This window comes from Eumetopias jubatus, unplaced genomic scaffold (genome assembly GCF_037043125.1).
Source record: "Eumetopias jubatus isolate StellerSeaLion01/CBP00866 unplaced genomic scaffold, mEumJub1_p1.0 scaffold_3, whole genome shotgun sequence".
NCBI classification, from domain to species: domain Eukaryota; kingdom Metazoa; phylum Chordata; class Mammalia; order Carnivora; family Otariidae; genus Eumetopias; species Eumetopias jubatus.
Window position 1 is genome coordinate 110,004,259 of NW_028274809.1, and position 23,416 is coordinate 110,027,674.

At 38.6% G+C, this 23,416-nt stretch overlaps 1 protein-coding gene across 3 annotated transcripts in view; it reads right to left on the reverse strand.

Moving 5' to 3' along the window:
• Nucleotides 1–23,416, reverse strand: part of WDR33 (WD repeat domain 33) — a 109,288-nt gene that overhangs the window by 12,261 nt on the left and 73,611 nt on the right. For 2 of the 3 annotated variants that reach the window (XM_028101242.2, XM_088021766.1), the window contains 10 exons: nucleotides 8,974–9,100; nucleotides 7,661–7,815; nucleotides 7,489–7,567; nucleotides 6,946–7,056; nucleotides 6,487–6,581; nucleotides 6,200–6,286; nucleotides 5,824–5,963; nucleotides 5,085–5,237; nucleotides 3,098–4,186; nucleotides 337–445 (listed from right to left, as the gene is read on the reverse strand). In XM_028101242.2, coding sequence (XP_027957043.1) covers nucleotides 337–445; nucleotides 3,098–4,186; nucleotides 5,085–5,237; nucleotides 5,824–5,963; nucleotides 6,200–6,286; nucleotides 6,487–6,581; nucleotides 6,946–7,056; nucleotides 7,489–7,567; nucleotides 7,661–7,815; nucleotides 8,974–9,100 — 2,145 coding nt within the window. The remainder of the gene's footprint in view (nucleotides 1–336; nucleotides 446–3,097; nucleotides 4,187–5,084; nucleotides 5,238–5,823; nucleotides 5,964–6,199; nucleotides 6,287–6,486; nucleotides 6,582–6,945; nucleotides 7,057–7,488; nucleotides 7,568–7,660; nucleotides 7,816–8,973; nucleotides 9,101–23,416) is intronic. The other variant, XM_028101243.2, reaches the window with a different exon arrangement.

Consider the following 23,416-nt stretch of genomic DNA (forward strand, 5'->3'; position numbering starts at 1 on the left):
TTGCATTCAGTGCTCACAGGAACCACTCCCATTCCCAAGACGTGGACAAGGCCGGCCCAGGCCCAGGCCCTGCTACTAGGAGTTGTCCCAGCACTTCCACCGTCAGCTTCTGGTAAGTGAGGAGCTTATTTCCTCAGGACAGCATTTTTAGCTAACTTTGAGCAAGTCTATGAAAACATTAGGACAAAGCCTTTACCGGAAATGACTGTGCTCCTATTTTTCCTATAGGGTTCAAATGACCATTCTATCAATTACTTACCAATAAACTATTTTTTTTGTAAGATTTACCCAGAGGTGGTAGAATACAATCTCTTATTCAGCCGAGCAGATATTTACCTTTGTTAGGGCCAGGTCCTTGTCCAGGGTTAAGAGGGGGGATGCGACCTTGTGCTCCCTGCTGCCCTAGGCCTGGTATCAGGGGTGGGGGGCCTGCGTTCTGTCCTTCCTGAAAAGATGTTTTTAAAGCGGGGGTGTGAAATCATAGGATTGTGCTTCATAAATAGCAATTTTATCAAAATGTGACAAGATAAAAACACTAGGTTGCCCCAAAGCCTCCAGCAGTAAATATACAGCTAGTGACATTATAGCAAAATTGTCCTTAAACTGGGGGAAGGAGATAACTTCTCTTACCATAATAAAAGGAAACACTTATATTTTAAACCTGCTGATAGGTTTTATTTAAAGCTAGATCTTTACCTGTGATGCCAAGTAAGAACCTCAATGGAAAGTCAGAAATCGTAACATAACACTCTGCACAAAGGAGGAACTTCTGGCAAAAGTAAAGATCTGGATATCTGCCAGGACAGGTAAACTCTGCTCTCACACTCGGGACTCTTTTCCAGCTACAAAAAATAACCAATCCTCTCAAGCGGCTAGGGCTGGGTTTGAAGAGGTGGAAGAATACGAAAGGGGTTTGTGATGAGATATTCACATTGGCTTTCTCCTATCAACTGCCTCTTCTCTACCTCCGCATTTCCCCATCCTCAGCACCCTATGGTTCATTCCCAGCTGAGTCGCCTGGGATCCTGTTGGATTCCTTGGGTCCCTGCAGATACAAACCTGCTGCTCTGATCTTGTCTCCATGCTCTGAAACCCCAGAGCTCACCCTAGCTTGTCCCTAAGATTATGTCTTTTTACCTAGCCATGTCTAAATTCTGAGTCTCCACACTGTCCAGTGACCTTGGATTAGGTCTCTTAACAAACACATTTCTTCATAAAAAAAAAAAATGCATTTGGTGACTGGACCTACTATGAAAATAGCAGAGTTTCAAAACCATTCACAGCAAAATTGCTTGCACATTACAAACTAGCTACATGAAAGAGCAACCTTGATAGGACATCTAGCATTGTAGCTACAAATGACTATCATTAACTCAATACTTATAATTTCTGTCCTCCTTTGTTTCCTGTCTCCTTCACCCAAGGACTGCTCTTATCAGCATCTTTCATGCTATTACTTTTAACACCAGAAAGCAATTCCACTAAATTAACCAACTGAACCAACTGGTTTAAATAATTAGTCTCATCGAAGTGAAGAAAGTCAGATTTCAGCACATAAAAAATAGGGGCAAAAATTTTCATCAGGCAACACTTGAGATCTGAAATGTCCTACAATGTATCAAACCTTCATACTAATTCTATAGCTCAACTAAATCTTTAGAGCCATTATGCTTTTCATGTATAAAATCTTTTACTACTTAACAAAAACTCTTGCTGAATTGTCCCAGAAACTCAGGCCTAACCTCTTGAATCTGACATGTTTTTAATTTCAGTCATAATGCGGTAGCTAAAGTTCATCACCATTTTTGTCCTCCCAAATGAAAGCTGTTAATTCATTACCATAAGGTTAGGGAATTGATACTATAAACACATACAAATGCTCTGTGTATTAATAAAACATACAATACTGCAAATTTTACAGCAGTTCAGGACAATAAACCTAGATTTATTCCACTCATCCTAAATCCTAAAAAGCGCCCCAAGAGATTCTGGAAATAAACTCAACTACTCTTCACTGCTGTGACACTTGTAAGTCCTGGAAGACCTATGGAAAAGTAACGCTTAACCTACTTACTCAGCTGGTTATTTTAATTCGTTAACCTGACGGTCATCTTCACATGACAGATTCTCAGAGGTGTTTGAAAAAGCAAAACAGACTGTTTTTCACATGCAGCACATCCTCTCCAAGTGGACCGAGTGCCTCTCAGTAAAGACCCAAGGAGTCAACATTAGCGCACTCGCTCACTCACTTTTTGTCCACAACTAACTTCAGGGACACAAATGCAGTGGTTCATACCCAAATAATGCTTCCAGACTATGAAACTGAGAAAAACATAAAAACCACAGAGCCAAACAGTGCTAAATCCATTCATGCTCATGCAGTGTTTCCGTAATTCCCCCACAAAACCTGAACCCTCCTCACACCACTTCTCAAGCACAAGCCCAGCGAATGGGTAATAAAACTTAGCTGACAAAAACAGAATCTTCAAAAAAGGGCCAAGACAATGTCCACAGAATTACTCCCTCCAGTAAATAAATCTACATGTGAGTGGAAAACAACTTGAACAGCATTTTGTCCAAAGGGTCACCATTTGAGAATGCACAATTCTGGACTCAGAGATCTCTAAAAGCATTCACTGAGATGAAAAATAGTGAGATCAGAGTCTCCCGTACACTTGTGAGTTAAATACTCCATACTATCTTAAAGAGTAGAGCTGGCAGGCAGATCAGCCCACGAAACACTGGGCTACAAACTAAAGAGCCCAGAAAAGGGGGACCTGATAGGCTCAGGGCCACCCCTGCTTCCTCCTCAGGGCCACAGCTCTTTTAAAGCCCGGGGACGATTATGAACGGTATTCAACTGAGAGTTGATCTTCTCTGGAATGACTTCTATTAAAAAGACTCATATACAATATATTTAATGGTCTTGTTTACTCTCATTTCCTTCTTCAGCCATGATGCTATTATCAAGCCACCATCACTACTTGAGAGACACTGATACAAGCTGTGACTGCTTCCACAGCTTTTGGAAGTGCCGCCTCCGTGCAGAGTGTATTTTCCCAATGTGCAATGCCTATAAGTTAGAAATAAATAATACCTGATTGAAGGGGGCCCGGGGCCCATCACCTAGCAGAGCTGTTTTCTGCTGCTGGAATGGTATTGGCCCTTGAGATGGATGTGGCCCTCTTGCCGGGTTCTGCTGTCCCTGAGGTCCAGGGGGCCCTTGCATGCCACCCTGGGGTGGCGGCCCCAAAGAGCCCTGGGGCGGCCCCTGCTGACCTTGTGAGCCTGGAGGCCCTCGCAATTCCTGGGGGGGGCCCAGCATGGACCCTTGGGCTGGAGGCCCCTGCATGCCTCGCATCTCCTGAGGGCCTCGCATCTCCTGAGGGCCATGTCCCAGCAGTCCACTTGGAGGGTGAGGTCCTCTCATCTCTTGAGGCGGATGGCCCATCATCATCCCTTGGGGAGCAGGACCCTGATTTTCTCGGGGGCCTGGAGGACCCTGCATTCCTCTTGGATTCAATCCCATCAGAGGTCCCTGAGACACAGGACCTTGGATCCCTTGAGACCCTGGCCCACCTTGTATCCCATGAGGATGAGGAGGTCCTTGCATTCCTCTGGGACCAGGTGGTCCCTGCATACCTTGAGTACCAGGAGGCCCCTGAGGGCCCAAGTGACCCTGGGGACCAGGTGGGCCTTGAGGGCCTATGTGACCTTGTGGGCCAGGTGGACCCTGAGGACCCATATGACCTTGAGGACCAGAATTACCCTGTGGTCCAGGTGGTCCTTGAGGTCCCAAAGGGCCATGAGGTCCAGGATGCCTCTGCATTCCTTGGGGCCCATGCATGTCCTGAGGCCTCGGCAACCCCTGGGGCGGGCCCTGGGGCCCTTGTGGTCCCATGAATCCTTGTGGCCCCCCACCTCCCTGATGCAGTGGAGGACCTTGTGGTCCCATTTGTCCCTGGGGTCCAGGGGGTCTAAACTGTCCCTGTGGACCCGGAGGCCCCATTTGAGCCATGTTCATTGGCATCTGCTGAGATGGATGGGGCTGCTGAAAACCTTGAGGAATCTGAGACATTGGACCTTGTCCTGGAAAGGGCTGGGGTCCAAGGAGAGGGGTGCCAGATGAAGGAGGAGGCTGAATTTGCTCAGCCTGTTTCTGTGCAAGCCTTTCAATTTTAAGTTGCTGGAAAGAAAGGAAAAAAAGCATACTGATAAATACACCAGAGCCCTTGAAGATGACAATACTGCTATCACTTATTGCATTGGGGGAGCCTCAAGACGAACATAAGGCATCGACCTCTCAACACTCCACAGTAACTAGAATCCGTATAACATTCAGATACTCTGAGAGCACACAGCTTTCAGACTCACTCTAGACTCCTTCTTTTTAAATACTGGGAAACAGCAATCAGGATTATTTATATCCATCTTCTTATATTAAATAATTTACTAATGCTTTATCATTTTTGGTAACTGTCAAAGGTGCAAAAAAAGTAAGAGCAAACCACCTGCTCTAGAACTGACAGAAAAATTATTTTATCTGTGGATAAATAAATGATCCAAGTTAAAACTATGTTGGCTTTATCTTTCCTATTAAAAAATGAGATATGTAGGGGCGCCTGGGTGGCTCAGTTGGTTAAGTATCCACTTCTTGATTTTGGCTCAGATCATGACCTCAGGGTTGTGGGATCAAGCCCCGCATCAGGCTCTGCGCTCGTGGGGAGCCTGCTCCAGATTCTCGCTCTCCCTCTCCTTCTGCCCCTCCCCCTGCTTTCTTTCTCTCTCTCTCTCTAAAATAAATAAATCTTTTTAAAAAATGTATATTTAACTTAGGTCTGCTCACTGCTTGACTGATCTCATTTTAAAAGTCTTAGAAACAGAATTCTTTCACACCTGAAACTATTATGACATTGTATGTCAATTATACTTCAATTAAAAAATTAGAAAAACATAAAGAAATGGTGGCATTCATTAGACCCATCTGAGAAGCCCTTCCCTTCTCCATAAGAGCATATCAATAAAAAAATGTTATCACTATTTTCTTAAATCATCTTGAACCCCCCCTAAAGAGTGTCACACACCTCCAGAAGCTGTGGGTTAGTATACTGTAATGTGGCCATTTCTTGTTCAATTTCTGCTTGTGTTTTCTTCTTCTCTTCCAATTTAATGTCCTCTTTTCTGTCATTCAGTACCTCATTTGGGGCAGGAATTGGAACTTTATTTTGCATCCAAGCCTTTGGAAAGAAGAGAATATTAAATATACCCTAAGTGTGTATATTACAATGAGAAAATGAGAAAAACATTCTGTACTATCACTGGCTCCTTCCAACTGGCCGAATACAAGCCGGCCAGCCTGCTGTACCACCTTTATTCTAATGCTCCTTCTTGTGATGAGCAGGCAAGCACAATACAGGGCAGAAACTACTAACCTGATAAACACTGTAAGATCTTACATGTTATTGAAAATGAAAGCCTGCCTGCCTCTTCCAAAGGGCACATGCACTTTGTGTTGAAGGGACAAATAAAGCAGAAGACAGAAAAACAAAGTAGAGGAGAGTCAACGTACTCTCTCTGCTCCATGCTTCTTTCTTCTCCCTCCTCTGATAGCGTGGACAGTAAGAAGTAGGTGAGAATAAAAGAAGAGCTACAAGAGTCATGACAAACTCAGCACTAACTGCAGAGCAGCAGATGGGCTCTTGGTTGAAGAACACTCCAAAGAAGTCTGTAGCACACTTTCCACAGATGAGACAGTGCAAGACAGACTCACCAGGCAGCCCCTCCCAGTGCATGGACAAGGTGGGGCTACTGCTAGTTACTCACCTGCTGGAACTGAGCAGGAATAGGTTTTGCATAAGGAACTTTCTTCTGAGGAACTTTTTTCTGATCCTTTTGCATCACCTCCTCCATTCCCCAGTCCAAACCTGGAATTGTCATTTCAATTTCATTTGATTCATCTTTCCCTGTAACCACAAAAAGAAGCAGTTAGCCAAGGAAATGAGAGCAAATGGCCATGTCATCAATAAACACATTTTTAGAAGAATAGATTTTAAATAATACGCAGTTTACATCACTTTTATCAACATGTCTCAACATAAAATCATTTTGGCATTTTCAAAATAATTTAGTATCATGAAGGCAAGAAACAGGTCTACAAAAATTTGATAAAGATAAAACATACAGGTACAATGTCTCTTACCCATCTGCTCTTGTTCCATAGCTAATTTTAGTTGTTCTGGTATTCCCATTCCTGGAATTACTGCCAGGCTGTTAGGTTCAAGGTCATCTATAAATACAAATACATTTATTGTCAACAGATATTTTATAAACATAGTGGCCCAATAAAATGAACACTTTATAAAAATGAAACTTTATCAATCAGTAAACTATAAAACTAAATTTAGATGTATATATTATTTTCCATAACTAACGCTTTAATAAGAGAATATCAGATTTCACAGAAGGATAAATGTGTAAAAGTCTCACCATATTCTACTCCATCTTCAGACATTCCAGGCAACAGGTTGAGATTATACCTATCTCGCATTTTATCACCTGGTCGGTTTCGGGTCCAGAATTTGCTGTCAAAATAAAAGTGATGGAAGGGGTAAGGGGAGGAGTACTGTTTCAGTGTATTTCTGGGCACTTAAGAGTACCAAGCCCACTGGTAAACATAACAAAGTTTTACAACGCCTTTCTTCTAAAAATTTAAAATGTCAAAATATTTTTTAATAAGAAGGCAAAGCAAAATTTGAATAACAAAGTCATACTCAATATTCTATATCCTTCTTATAATTACATACTTATTTATAAACAGCTACAAAAATGTTCCTAAGAAGTTGGACTACAAATACATTAATCTATCAATAAAAATAAATATAAATCTTTATTTTCTGCTGCTCCATGAACACAGTAATTCCTTGTCATTTTTGATACAAAGCTTACCTAGTATGGTCATTTGAACCTGAGCAGAGAATATGTCCAAGAGGATGCCAAGCCAGACTCCAGATCATTCCTTCATGGGCCATCTCCATCCCACCCACTTCCTTTTCTACCCTGTAATAGCACCACAGAAAGAAGTCTTTTCACAAAAGTTACCAAAAAAAAGACATTTTCTTTTACTATAACACAAAGCTACCAAAGCCTGTTACTTTAAATCTGGTCAGTTCCACATGTTTCAGGGGTATTCATTTGTCATCAGCAATGTATTCTTTTATTTGAGGAGTACTTCAGAGGGGAAAATGCTTCGAGAATTAATTCACCAATAAGAAACAAGGAAATCTGCTTTACTCTCCCTTAATGACTTCCACATCCAAAAACAGAGGTGCTAAGTTTTCTATTCCAAGCTGGGTTTATAGAATTGAAAACTGCAGGAAGTCTCTGATATAGGACATATGAACACTCAGGAAAAACACAAGACATTATGTTTTACACTTTTGAGTGCTCTCTTCATAAAATATACAACTTCTTTACATAAGTATTACATACCCAACATGCCAGAATAACAAAGAGCCATCGGACCCTCCACTGGCAAAAAGTCCTTCATGAACAGGATGCCAGGCCACAGCTTTAAAACAAAAACGTGGGCAAAAGCAAATTATTAGGATTTCAACACACTACAGCTAATAGTGAGAATAAGAAGCATGCCACAACCACTGACCTGTGGCTTCTTTCTTATGACCTCGGAAGACTTGAAGCTCTTCTTTCAGGTTTCGGATATCGAAAAGTTTACAGAGGTGATCACGTGATGCAGTGAGTAGCCAATTGCCGTTGAGATTTAATTTCACTTCCATTACTGTGTTTTTATGGGCATGACTAGAAACAAAGTACCAAAAAAATAATCTGTCAGAATTCAAAACAAGGATAAATCGATACAATGGCCATTTTTGTTAAAAAGCACATGGGTCAAGATGCAAGAGGTATGGCCTCTTGGCAAAAGGTTTAGTCATTATTTCAAGTGTACTTTTAACTGTGGTCTTGTGATATCACATGCTTTATTACTTCTTAATGTCCATTATTTAAGTACACTTTTCATTAACCAATTAAAATAGCAGCAGAGCTTCAACTGTATAGAAAAGCTTATCTGTGAAGCAGGGGAAGCACTTGAACACATAAATTAATATTCAATAAAGCTCATTAAATTTTTAAAATTCATTGAAGCTCCTCTCATTAAGACAAAGCATTAAAAAAGGGCATAGGATAGTTTGAGAGTTAATCTGAACTAAAACCACTACAAGTCAAGGCCTGCAAAATGCACATCTCCAAGGAGCATCAGTCACAAGGTGCTCTATTTGGTTGTGGCCACTGGAGTTAGGCAACAAGGCAGCCTTGCTCCAGCCAGCTCACTCTGGATTTAGCTCACTTTCCAGTCAGAAAGACCAGGATACAGGGGTGTGGTCAAAAGCATGCTAGTAACATGTTCATTTAACTAGGAATGTTGACAGATAATAATAAAAAATGGTAATATAAAATATGATATAAAATATAATATATATAAAATATAATCATAAAAAAATTTTAAAAAGACAAAACCTTATTATGAGGTTGCATCATAAGCAAGCACCTCAAACAAAAAATGAGAACGGATTCAAAACTGGGGAGAAAACTTCTCTACAAATAGATGTGGTGAGATGGAGAAGGCTGGGCTGTGTCTAGTAAGTGGCTGCCACGTCAGCTCCATACAGTGCCAAAATGTTATCATGAGGAGAGACTGCAATCTAGGATAGTAAGAACCACCTTCTCCTCATCTTCCTCCCTGCCCCCCCCACCCTTAGGGATACCCAAATTAAATGTAGATACATATAGCAGAACAAAAATCATGTTTAATTAAAAGAAGACCCTAGGTACAAGTTCATCTGTTGTCTACCCTAGTTTTTCACGAATACACAGGAGGAGAGAAGGCTCAAAGTTAAAGAATAGAGGCAGCCTTTTTCCCTTTTGTTTAGGGACCAAGGTGGGGTTCCTATCACTTACAGTGTTGCAAGACTCTGCCCAGTCTTGGGATCCCAGAACTTGATTGGCTGTTGACTATCTTTACTTCCTGAAACAACTAACCCTTTTGTTGGATGCCAGTCTACACATTTCACATCTGCACCATGCCCTGTTGGAACAAGTTAAAATTATGCCTAATCAGTCATATATTTAAAGCAGCACTCCATTCTAATTTAAACCAAAGCAGACAAACTTATTAACTGTTTTGATCCTAATACTCAGTCATCTTAACCTTTTTGAAAGATTCTTTCGGTCTTTGTGTGGGGAAGACTTCTGAATAGAGCAACCTCTTTTGAGGCCAAGATGCACAGGAACAGTTCCTCTTCTCCTGCAACTAAGCTCATCTTCTTGCCTACTTCTGGTAGGCCAAAGTTTTTTGGAAGCTGTGTCACTCAAGCCCCATATTTAAAGCTTTTCATGCTTTTCCTGGATGATCATAATTCTTGTCATTCACTCTAGTTTTCCCACTTTGCAGTAGTCCTTATAGATCAAAAGTCCTAAATTCAGGTTCACATGCCAGGGTTTTCTAGATGTGGCAGTAGGAAAAATATTCTATCTTTCTGATGGAATTCCATTTACTGAAATGCAAAATGAGAAAACAATCCCTGCTTCATTCACACACATGCCAGATGAGATGATGTTAAGAGCTACTCTGTTGAGTGCTTACTACCTGTTAGGGCATGACGGAACACTTAAAAGCATCACCTCTTTAAATCCTCACAAAATCCTGAGGAAGGTATTACCATTATATCCACTTTACAAGTGAAGAAAAGAAACAGAAGGACTGGAGGGGTTAAATAGGACATCCTAGTTTCCAAAGCCTGTCAACAAGAACAGGAGCTGGAATCTGAACCTGGTCTACAGGATTCCAGAAATAGTTCCCTCAATGACTGTGCTAGAGCATGAGGTCACTTCACAAATCGAACACATTAACTGATACTAAAAATCACAAAAGTGAAAATCAGAACTTATATAACTGAAAGAAATTAGTACGGTTTTTGAAAAATCAGGGTGCCTGGGTGGCTCCGTCATTAAGCGTCTGCCTTCAGCTCAGGTCGTGATCCCAGGGTCCTGGGATCGAGCCCCACATCGGGCTCCCTGCTCAGCGGGAAGCCTACTTCTCCCTCTCCCACTCCCCTGCTTGTGTTCCCTCTCTTGCTGGGTCTCTCTCTGCCAAATAAATAAAATCTTTAAAAACAAAAAAAAAGATTTTTGAAAAATCAGTGCTGTCCAGAAAAAGCCTCAGGAACATTTTATTCAGCAAATGCACTACAAAGCAGGTAAGAGTGACGTGAAGAGTATTTGGAACAGGTCCCTCTCCAACCAGGACTAAATCCAGCTTCTATGAAGTCTGAGGTGGGAAGGAGGAAGGATATGGAAGAATAGCAAGAGAGGGAAGAAGGGAAGAAGAAAAAGATGATTCTAGGGGCAATGGAAAGTGAATCTGCACCAATTCAGAAGGGGAGTGATATGCGTCTCAAATAGGCATGGACTTATCTAAAGACAAGACCCCATGCTGGCAAATATGTAGGGAGATACCAACTGCTTGGACAACAGTTTGGCAATGTGTACCAAAGCATGAAAAACATGCATATCCTACAACCTGAGAAGCTCATGCCTCAGAATTTACCCTAAGGAAATAATCGATGTCCAAAAAGATTTGCCTACAAGAATGTTTACTGATAGCTTATTTTTAAATGCCCTTGAAAAGGAAATATATTACAAAATATATTTCAGAATGACATAGGTGCTCAAAGGAATATGATGCACCTGTTATAAATGATACTAATGATGTAATTAAAATGTTCATGATACTATCAAAAAAAAAGAAAAACACCAGTGTGTGCAACATTCCTGATGCCACCACTATAAAAGACAAGATTAGTACCATGAGTATGTGTGCACACCTATCTAGAGAAAAATGCAAGAAGTCTAGACACCAAACTGTTAAAACAGAAATAATATTAAGCTGAGTAGAGGCATTAAGGTGATTCTTATTTCCCTGTTTTATGTTTTCTTTCGGGGTTTTTTGTTTGTTTTTATATTTTCTACAATGAACATATATAACTTTGTAACTGGGATCTGAAGGTGGGAAAGGGGAAAAGAGGTTTTGTTGTTACTTTGATTTTATTAAGAAAAAGAACTGAAGATGGAAAAATTGACTAGAAAAACAATTCAGTCTTCCAGTCCCTTGTTTGGTTTAAGAACTTTTTATTTTCAGGGTTGTTGTTTGGTTGGTTTTTTTATTATTATTATTTATTTAAGTAATCTCAACACCCAATGTGGGGCTTGAGCTCACAACCCCAAGATCAAGAGTCATATCCTCTCCTGACATAGTCAACCAGGCACCCAAAGAACTTTTAATGTCATTAACAATTTGATCCTAAATATGGGCAGGGAATTAAAAAAGCTTTATGGGTCACTATCACCCAAAATTAAATATTATGTATAGATATATTTTAACCAAATTTGGTTAAATGTGATGCACCAAATGTGCATCATGTGCACATCACCAAATGTGATATGCACATTTTGATCTCCAAAATGTGATGCACTGTGCAAAAAAAGTTCATACTCTTAGCAGCCACCTCTACCCTCACCTTTTCTGAGACACTTTTGTTATAAAAGTATGTTTAAACGAGTATATGCAAAAAAGAAATGAGAAAGAAACCCATCAACCCATAAAACAAGGAACAACAAAATATATTTTAGCTGCTTTGAATTTGTTTTCTGACATTTTCTAAAATGTATTTGAGGGGCGCCTGGGTGGCACAGTTGGTTAAATGTCTGACTCTTGGTTTCAGCTCAGGTTGTGATCTCAGGGTCATGAGACTGAACCCTGTGCTCCAAGCTCAGGGTGGAGACTGCTTAAGCTTCTCTCTCCCTCTTCCTCTGCCCCTCCCCCTACTCTCGCTCTAATAAATAAACCTTTAAAAATTTTTTAAATAAAATAAAATGTATTTAAGTAGAACCCAAGCAAGTGAGGAATCCCATCTAACCTTTTCTGCTAAATGAATTTACCCAAATCCATACATATCACTAAATATAAATCCAACTGATTGGTACTCCAGATTCTTTATTATTTTATTGGTTACTGTCCTTAATAATAAAAATACCAGTACTACTAGCAAGCACACATACTTCTTATATGTATGGTACTATTCTAAGCGAAGTATGTATACTGACTAGTACTTTACATATGAAAATTACAAGGTACAGATAGGTTAAACAACTTGCCCATGATCTGGGCTGATAAGTGGCAGAGCAGACATCTTGAATGCAGGGAGCTGGCCCCCAATCCATAGCTCTTAATGCCTTTTCTATTCTGCCTCCTTAGATGTGGAAAGGTTAGTCTAAGAGTTACAGGAGGAAAAGAAAAGAAAATATGTCTCTTCCTACTTGTTTCTATATGCACAAAGGCTCACTGAAAGACAGCAGACAGGGAACAGATGGGAGGGCAGCTATTCAAGTCTTTATTTTATTTCTGAACCATATGCATGTGTCATCTACTTTTATAAAATTAAATACAAATAAAAGACTTATCTAAGAAAGTATGTACAAAAAAATATGTGCACCATGGTAACATTTATGGCTTAAAAAGAGACACACACATACACAAAGCACACATATACACTTGCTCAAAAATGCATAAAATGGGTCTGAAAGAAAACACGAGAATTATCACATTAATTGCCCCCAAGAGAGGGAATTGGGTAAGGAGACTTCATTGTATATTGTTTGGTAATTTTTAAATACTGAAACAGATGAATGATGTATTGGGGGAAATAATTCAACTAAAAAATTTTAATTTACTAAACAGCAGTGGACGGATCACCTCTGGAAAGTGGATATGAAATCGTTACAAGTAGCACGTATCATTTTTATATTTTTTCAAATGAAAAGGAGGAAAAATAAATAGCTTAACCTGGCATAGAAGCACACTGATTTGCAACTGCTCTCTTCTTTAGTAAAAAATGTTACTGAATTTCCAATGAAGTAACAAAAACTATTTCAAATGATAAAATTGTATCCTCTCATGTCAACGTTAACACATTTAGATCCCGAACAATGAGACTAATAGAAATTTATCCTAAGGAAAAAAAAAAGAAATTTATCCTAAGAAAATAACATAAAGGATTTTTTTAACATTTGTACTTAAAAGTTCGCATTTGAAACTTTGTTCAAAATAGTGAAAAAGTGTAAACAAATTTTAGAAGTGGGATAATTAAATGAACTGTGTCATGGCCAAAAGAAAAAGAACATACAACTATTAAAATGAGGATTCTAGGAACAAAAGAAAATGCTCATGAAATAAAGTTAATTTTTAAAACTAGAAACAAGGCGGTTTCAGCTGGCTCAGTCAGTGGGACATGCAAATCTTGATCCCAGGGTTCTGAGTTGAAGCCCCACGCTGGGTGTAGAGATTACTCAAAAATAAAATCTTAGGGGTGCCTGGGTGGCTCAGTCAGTTAAATGTTTGACTCTTGATTTCGGCTCAGGTCATGAGCTCAGGGTCCTGGGATCCAGCCCCGCATGGGGCTCAGGGCTCAACAATCAGTGGGGTGTCTGCTTCAGGATTCTCTCTCCCTCTGCCCTCCCCTCCCTCTGCTCGTGTACTCTCTCCCTTTCTCTGAAATAAATAAACTTTAAAAATAAATTTAAAAATAAAACCTTAAAAATAAATAAGTAATAAAATAGCAAACAAAATAATACATGCATAAACTGTGCATATGCCATGGGGGTAATTATAAAAATGTTCATGTATAGGTACAAAATGTAGATGTGAAAAGTAGCAAATGAAAAGTATATTGAAATAGCAGAAACAAAGGTGAAGTTTTCACATTTTCTCTAATGTGATATTGTAGTTATAACCACAAATAACACAGGTGAGATTTGTGTGTGTGTATAAACTTTCTGATGTTTTTAAAATGAGAAAAAAAAAAACCCACCACTGAATGCAAGTTACTTTGCTAGGTACTATTTCCTCTGTCAAAGTAGCAAAAATTAAACTTGGTGACAGTGACACTGAGAGAGGAACAGGCACTGTCAGCCATAACCGGCTGGAAAGTAAATTGGTACAATTTTGGAGGAAGGCCATTTGGCTCTATCAAAATGTTATAGCCCTTAATTCTGCTAGGGATTTACCCTATGTCTGTAGCTGGAAAATCACACCAAAATTTTACAAAGATATTTGTTGCACTTTATTTGAATTCCAAGAATGGAAACACCTAAAAATCAATGAGGGGTAGGTAAATCCATATAACTAAATACAATACAGCTGTTAAAACTGAGGCAGGAAGAGGGAACTTTTGGGGGGCGATGGAAATGTTCTATATATTGATTATGGTGGCGGTTACAAAAATGAAGCAGAGAAAAGAAATTTTTGAAGGGATGGAAATATTACATACCTTCATTATAGTATATGTATTTGTCAAAATTCATAGAACTGTGTATCTAAAAAAAGGGTGAATGTTACCATATGTAACTTATACCTCAATAAACCTTTTAAAAAATACAAGCAGAAAAGCAAGGTGTAATTTAGTCCAATTTGTAAAAAAGAAAAATTAAGCTGGTAATGGTTTTTTAGGGAGAAGAAATGCTATGGGAATAAGAAGGCATTTACTCTTGGACTGCTTGAAGTTTTTAACATGTTCTTTTATTACTTTATTTAATGGCAACTACCTTTGGTTTCCTTCTGTTCAAAGCTCAAGAATGACGGATACTAATTAGTGCCTTTGTTTGGCAATGCAGAACCAGTGCTTGTGGTCCCAAAGATGTGCTTCAAAGCCTCAGTGGGGATGCACTTTTTCAGACAGCTCTCAGACTCAGTATGACTAAATTAAGTTCAAGAACATTATGGGTTTTGTGAGCTGAGTGCCAGATATAAAAACTTAATTTTATATAAATTATCCTCTCACAGAAAAATGAGTCCCAAACACATAGCTTATCAATTTAACCATTAACCCAAAAGAATGTCTCTATACTAATTTTTATCATTTCAAAGGTCCAGAATTTCAGGATAGAACCATTCAAAATTCTCTGTGATCCCCAAATATGGAAATTTCAAGAATGTAGTTAAGTGTTTGAAATACTGAAGCAATTAGCAGACTTACTGGAAAATTCATTTAAGTGAATTTATGGCCCAGTGACCTAGATATTTTAGTACTAACAACATCTTGCTAATGACTCAAGATTTTAGGACTAAGAACTTCTTGCCAATGGAAGACCCAGCATTTTGTAAAGTGGCCCTTAATTAAAACATTTCAGAATCAAGCCTGTAAGACAATATGAAGATAAAATTCTCAACATCAAACCCGCTCCAGATACTACAAAGCCAGATACTACAGGATAAGGTGTAGCCTTGCAGGGAACTGACAGGAGTCTACAGGGAGACTGTGGTAAACACATAAACTCTTAGCAGGATAACAGCTTTAAAAAGCCAGCAATTCAGGTGCATGGTTACCAAGACTCCAGGATCCCTGGGAAAGGTCACAGTACCTATCCATACTTGATTGCAATTAGAAAGGGAGGATATGCTGTAAGAAAGATTTAAATATTGAAAGTTGGAGGTGCAATTGCCAAATTCTAAAATTAAGAGATTCCAGGTGCAAATCATTAAAGATCAAGACTGTCATAATAAATCTGTGTGGAATTCCCTTTAAATACTTACAAATACTTAAGAATTTAACCTGCACTGTCCAATACAGTAACTTATCAGCCACATGTGACTACTTAAATTTGTCTTATTCCAAGTTAAAATTTAGGTTCCTCCGTCACACTAGCAACATTTCAAGTGCTCAATGGCCACATGTGACTACTGGCTAGCATACTGGATAACACAGATCTAGAATAGTTCCCATCATCACAAAAAGTCCTATTGGACAACAATGATTTAAACTATAATTAGCCATTTTAAAGAAAGTTTCTACTTACATTCCCATGATTGTATTATTTTTATTCATTCTCTGTTACATAATGAACAACAACAAAAAGTATCTTCAATTGTTACTACAGCTGGGAAAGACCTGCAAATTGTTACATAAGAGAAAACTGAGGCCTAAAAGGGCTAAGCCAGTGGCCAGAGGTGGCTTGAATTTTCTTCCCATTGCTATCTTCCCTCCACCTCACTAAATATGATATCCAAATGAAGTGGCAAAATACAGTTGACCCTTGAACAGGGGTTTGACCTGTGCAGGGCCACTTATATGCAAATATTTTTCGATATACAGTACAGTACTATAAATGTATTTTCTATTCCTTATGATTTTTTTGGTAACATTTTTTTTTCTGTAGCTTACTTTATTGTAAGAATACAGCATATAATACATACTACAGACAAAATATGTTTGTCAACTGTTTATGTTATCGGTAAGGCTTTCCAGTCAACAGTAGGTTAACAGTAGTTTTTATTTTAGGGAGTTAAAACTTATACAAGGATTTTAGACTGCAGTGGAGGGAACAGCAACCCTAACCCCCCGTTATGCAAGGGTCAATTGTAGTTCCTTTTGTTTCACTTATCAATCAAATGTAACTGAGGAGGTTTTAGTAGACAAACTTCTGTACACTTTACCAAGTCTCAGAACTACGTAAGAAAAGAATTTAGGGGTAAAATTTAAAAATTAATACATAAATAAGAGTTACTTCTTTTACCTTTCTGAGAAGTAGTCAGATTGATTCTGAAGAGCAGGGTCTTGTTAAGAATAAAGGAATGTGGCAACTATGCCCTAACTCCACCTAAAGAGATTATAAATTAATCTCACCATACTCCATTACTTTTAGAGATTAAGCTTTGGAGGGAGTGAATTTTTTAGTTTCTTAGCTAGCTAACACTCTCTTCAATCCTAGCTAAATGAATAGTTACAGAATTAGCATCTTTTGGGAGACCGGTGGCACTGGTTTGTGGACTGTCTGACACACCAGAGTGGTTTAACTTACTACTTCAGAATAATTAACTGCAAAAAAAAAAACCCATTAACTGTACATTAGAATTTATACCAAATGGGAGGAAAACGATTTTACTTATTCCACCTGATCTTTCTTTCACACACTCATTTATGTGCTCTTCTGTGGGCTCATTAATTCAAAATAAGTGTGCACAACAGCAACATTTATTGGGCTCCTATTTTGGATGCTTGATCTCTAAAATATGTGATCACCAAACAAAATGAGGACTGAACACTGGGAAAATAGTTGTAGAATCATACAGTCCAGGTACAATAACTTTCAAGAAAGTTAATACTTAGAATAAAAATGTCTTCAGAATAAAGACTGAATTAAGCTAACAAAACAACTAGTGCAGGTTCTTTAGAGACTTTTCTCTACAAATGAAAACAGAAAAATCTCTTTTAAAAAATGTTAACACAGGGGCGCCTGGGTGGCTCAGTGGGTTAAGCATCTGCCTTCAACTCAGTTCATGATCTCAGGGTGCTGGGATCAAGCCCCACCATCAGGCTCCCTGCTCAGCAGGGAGTCTGTTTCTCCCTCTCCCTCTTCCCCTCCACCCACTTGTGCTCTCTAATAAAACCTTTAAAAAAAATAATGAATGTTACAACTATGCCTAAAATAGCAAGGTGTAGAACGCAAAACGGTTCCTCCTAACTAATGAAAAGCTGCTTGATACGTGTGTGTGTGTGTGTGTGTGTGTGTGTGTGTTTTAAGGGAGATCCTAGAAATAAAATGCAGAGACTCCTTAATAAACCCTAAAATTCTAATAACAGGGCAGATGGTTTAGTCTTTAGATATTTGAACAGTTCCAGATGTATTTTTGTAGAAAGTGGAGGCTTCCTGTTTATCATTTCCTATCTCAGAACCATAAGGTATAGTGCAGTGACAGCTACAAGCCAGTAAGGGAATGAGGTCTGTTTTGGGACTCTTCCTTTATAGGAAGAGATTCCCTGGCTTCTGCAATATTATATGTAAACTGTGTGCCTCTGTGTATTTTTCAAGAGCCTCATCTCTCCTCCACATTCTCACCAGATCCTAGGAGACCTGTCATCCCACACAGGTAAATGTCCTGCCTTAAGACAATGCATAAGACCCCAGGGCTCGGTGAACACTCTGAAAACCAATATATAGTTTTATTTGAAGGTCAAAAATAGTGTCCATTTTCCCATTTTATTTTTCCTGGATCAGACCAGTATATGAACAAATCTTAAGAAAAATTTCTTTTATACATAACTTACAAAAAGCACCAAGATTTTCTAATACAGGAAGAAAAAAGCAAACAAAGAATTCAAGTACCATCTTGTACATTAACAGTTGAAGAACTGTTATTCAAGAAAATGTGTCAAACATTAACAACAAACTCAGTCTACTTCCAGCCACAGGAACATAAAATGTAACAGATCAGTTTAAGGCAAAGGGTATTTGTTGCCATGGTCCACAGCCAGACATTTCAGTATTCAATAGATTAGCGAACTCAAGAATTTAAAAAATGAAACAGCTTAAGTAACTTGTACCCTGGCCAATGAATATGCAATTTATTAACATTTTACCTCCCTTTTTTGCAAAATGATTTTAAACTTGATCCAACAGTCATTATCAACTGAAAGTGATACTATTAGTATTTCTGTCATCCAAATCTATAAAGTAACATTAGTAAAAATCTATAAAATTAAATGGAAAGTCAATCATGGAAACAGTATACCTCTAGGCAGTGTTTTTCAAGAAGCATGTTCCAAGCCACAACAGAACAGATTCTTGGATGAAGGGGTTCTGTGGTCAAAAGAGTTAGGCAATGCTGAATTTTAAAAATTAAGTTATTTTTTTCCATGTCTGAGAGCCTTCAGTGCTTTCAATATAGATTACAAATCTGCAGGTGAGAATGTGAGCATCAGTCTTTTTTCCTCAAAGCACTTCCAAGTCCCTCAGAAGATGAATCTGGGAAATTTTGAAATGCTAGCTTATTTTGTTGTCTGGCAATGAAGAACCTAAATCCAGGAGAGTGGAACCTCTAGGGAAAAAGAGGAAAGGCACTGAGGGGCACATAAAGGGACTTTTAACCATATCTGTAATGTGTTCTTCTAAAAAATTCAGAAATAAGCATGGCAAAATGTAAGGATTTGACACAGCTGAATGATAACACAAAAGTGTTAATCAGGTTATAAAAAATTGTGAAATGTATGGTGTCAGAAGAGTATCTAGTATAAAAACATAAAAACTCAAATGAAACAAGGAGGTAGATACATAATAAATTTGCCAATCTCCTACTTAAGTCACACATGTAATTTGCATGTGCAAGTAAATGGTTTCTATTTATCTGTACTATGTATTTACATGGAAGACTGACAAAGGCTGACCTAAAAGTTGTCAAGTAGGTTAAAAACTGAAATTAAGGGGCGCCGGGGTCACTTAGGCATCTAACCCGGTTTTGGCTCAGGTCGTGATCTCAGGTCCTGCAATCAAGCCCCGCTTGGGGTTCTGTGCCCAGGGTGGAGTCGGCTTGGGATTCTCTCTCCCCTCTCCCTCTGCCCCTCCCCTCCCCCTGCTCTCTCTCTAAATAAATCTTTTTTAAAAACTGAAATTAAGCATGTATCTCATAAGATTAAGGCCATGTAACTACTGGCATCAAAGTGAAAATTTTTTATGAATATGACATATAAATAATTTCTGAGTCCAATAAAAACATATACAGGCATAAGTTTTTGCTGAAACTTACGTGTCAGACTGCTATTAAACTTATACAGTAATGTGGAGAAAGGATGTAACAGAGAAAGCACAATTTCCATTTGAGTCAATTTTAAAGATTGTATTTAGAAAAATCTTGAGAACTATGAAAGGGAGAAAATCAGGAGATGATTGATATAACAGGAAAATCTACATTTGTTTCCCAAATCACTGCCTGAAATTGTATGAGTGTTGATCCTCTATATTCTTCTGTTATAATAACCAGAAAGAAGTAGCTCTGCAGCATGTTTCCTGCCCAACAGCAAATTCCCCTTTATTACCCCTTTTTGTTTGTTTGTTTTTAATTAAAAGGATCCCAAAAAAAATCTAGTTTGGAGAATATTCATCAAAGAAGCTTAAAGGGAAGGAATGCAACAACCAAATATTCTTTCAATCTCATTGTTATTGTACTGTCCCAAATATTAACAACCAGTATCACAAAACACATCAGCCATTAGTCTGAGGTGGGAGATACCTGGTGTCCCACACACAAGGCAGAAACCAGCTACAAAGTCCTTTATACAAAACTGTGCACTGGGTGTGTGTGTGTGTGTGTGTGTAAAATCAGTCAAGGCTCTCTAGCAAACATTTCTGCACAGGTTCATAATTCAATAGTAATACACAGATGGTATAATAGTGCACTGGGGGTGTGTGTGTGTGTGTGTCTGTGTGTGTGTGTCTGTGTGTGTGTGTCTGTGTGTGTGTGTGTAAAATCAGTCAAGGCTCTCTAGCAAACATTTCTGCACAGGTTCATAATTCAATAGTAATACACAGATGGTATAATAGTCTTAAAGAGTCAAGAAAAGAAGCATATAGTCATCACTTGAAAAATTAGAAACTGTAAAAAACTTTAAAAGAATGATGGGAAGGTCTGGCAATACCAAGACTACCAAAAGGAGCAGTACCTATGCTACATTAACAACAGAGTCATTAGTTGCCAGCAGAGTCCCTGGCCAAGAATGAAAAGAAGCCATGACTGAAAGCCCTAATAAAGAAAAAGCAGGATCAAAAAGGAAAACAAGAAATTTTAAATGGTACTTTAGGGCACTTCTAGGGAAAGCCTTCCTTCCAAAAAATATATTAAAACAGTTAACTGATTGATTCATCACCTTCAGTTGGCCAGATTAGGGACACTGTGTTTTAAAGTTGGTGATTTAGGGGCACCTGGGTGGCTGTCGTTAAGGGTCTGTCTTCGGTTCAGGTCGTGATCCCGGGGTCCTGGGATGGAGCCCCACATCGGGCTCCCTGCTCAGCGGGAAGCCTGCTTCTCCCTCTCCCACTCCCCCTGCTTGTGTTCCCTCTCTCACTGTGTCTCTCTCTGTTAAATAAATAAAATCTTTAAAACAATAATAATAAAGTTGGAGGTTTAGATACATAAAAGCAACACAGAATCCTGGCCAAAGTAGAAGTAATTAATTAACCCCCATGGTAATCACAGCCATGCACAACTGTACTTTGAATCTGAGTTTTGCCAAAATGTACTTGGGTATATTTGCACATTTTTGGGAAATGTGGCTCCCTATATAATCCTACTCATCTACTACTACGGAAGGTAACAGTGGTAAAGTTAAAGAAATTTCCTGTATCAGAACAAGAAGGTTACACAAACCCCTAAATAACTGCTAGAGGCAGGGTCTATCACATGATTCCCAGAAGACTGTAATTTCAAGCTATTACTAAGAACTTTTCTATAAATAAGTAATCTGAGATGGCATTATACTCCAATTGGATCTTGACAATTATTTCCTTTTCTGTTTCAAAGCAGAAATAAGGTAACTGGGAGCTGGTTATATTACTTAGTTTCCATCATAGTAAAAACAGTAAATAAATACCCATTAGTCCACAATGATATAAATAATTGAATAAAAATAAATAAGATGGAGGAAAAGAGCAAAGTCTCTTGTACATGAAAATTCCAAATAAGTTACGTAGTTACTCCACCCTCGAGGATGTGGAGCATAATTCCCCACCCCTTAAGTGTGGGCTGTGCTTCATGACTTCCTTCCAAAGAGTACAGTATGGGGGGCGCCTGGGTGGCTCAGTCGTTAAGCGTCTGCCTTCGGCTCGGGTCATGTGCTGGGATCGGGCCCCGCATCAGGCTCCCTGCTCGGCGGGAGGCCTGCTTCTCCCTCTCCCACTCCCCCTGCTTGTGTTCCCTCTCTCACTCTCTGTCAAATAAATAAATAAAATCTTAAAAAAAAAACACAGAGTACAGTATGGAAAGGGGGGTAAAGAGTAGCCTTATACTGGAGAACTCTGACACTGCCTCAACCTCGTGATCAAGGTCAACATCAGATCATGTTGATAGTATGCATCCTTGCTGTGATGTGATGAAAATGGCACTTTATCTCTGTGATCTTCTTCCCCAAATCCCATAAAACCAAAACCAATCATGAGAAATGCATCAGATAAATCCCAATTGGGTGACGTTCTACAAACTACCATAAAATTTCTCATCAAAACACTGGCTCCAAGAAGACTGGAACAAGATCTTGACAGTGCTAAAGTGGGGGGGAAACTGAATCTACAATTCACTACTCAGTCAATGCCTCATTATAAACGTAAGCATGAAATGAAGATACAGAATTTTTTAAAATTTTTCCCATAGATCTAAGGAAAAAAAAAAACTCTACCATTCTAGAAATGTGGAAACCAAGTAATACTTACTAGGAAATGTGAAAATCCAGGCCACTTTAAGTTAAACTTGACATATTATAAAGAATACCAGGATTTCCTTGTGGAGGTGATTAAAATCTGCCATCTTCTTGTACTTTATTGAATGAATGATGAAAAGCCAAGAGAGCAAAAAATACATCTATGCACATTGTATTAAAAACCAAAGCTGTATTCTTAGGGAAAAGAGATCAACGTTTAATTCTGCCCTCCTCTCGAGCAGCATCAAGACTGAATCACAAATATTCTCATTTCCACATACAATCTACTATACTTCCCTCTCGTAGGAAGAAAAAACCAAGAGATTAAATTAGCTTTGTCCAATAGGAGCACAGGTACAGTGTCAAAACAGTATTATTGGAAATCAAAGAAAGGATAAGTTCAATATACTTTTTAATTCATACTGGTATGCTGTTTAGTGCTCATATGCTATACAACGGCTGACAGTAAAAAACTGGGAGTAAACCTGAGCTAGTTAAACATCAGATGTCACTTACCAGTTATGGGCTTATGTAATTTATTTAACCCTTGCTAAGCCTTAACATTTTCAAGTGTAAAATGAAGATTACTCAATTAACAGGCTGTTTCAGAAATTAAATGAGATATGTAAATAACTCAGCATCATGCCTGGCACCCATTTTGAACAGACAATAAATAAAAGCTCTTATTTTGATCCAATCTCTGCCTTGAAAAATTTCGCCATGGGAACAGATACTTCCATAGTTATCCAGCAAGAGCTGTTCCTACTATGACCAGAGGATAGGAGAGCAGGAAATGGCTCGATTTAAAAATACTCCCACAAAGTAATACTTCTTAGGACTTGGCTAAATTTCAGCTTTCAAATGACCTCTGAGAAAAGAACACTGAGCTCTAATTACCAACATCCAACCCAAGTATTGGACTTGACCTAATGCCATTTCTCTCTCAGAACTGGAAAATCTAAAATGGGGGTCACCATTGCCTTTACTACTTTATGTTTTAAGTAACTAAGAAAGATGGCTAATATTTTTGAGGTAACTATTGATTCCACGAGACTAAAATGCAGTCTCCAACACAGATATACTTTTGTATTTATGGAATAAATGTT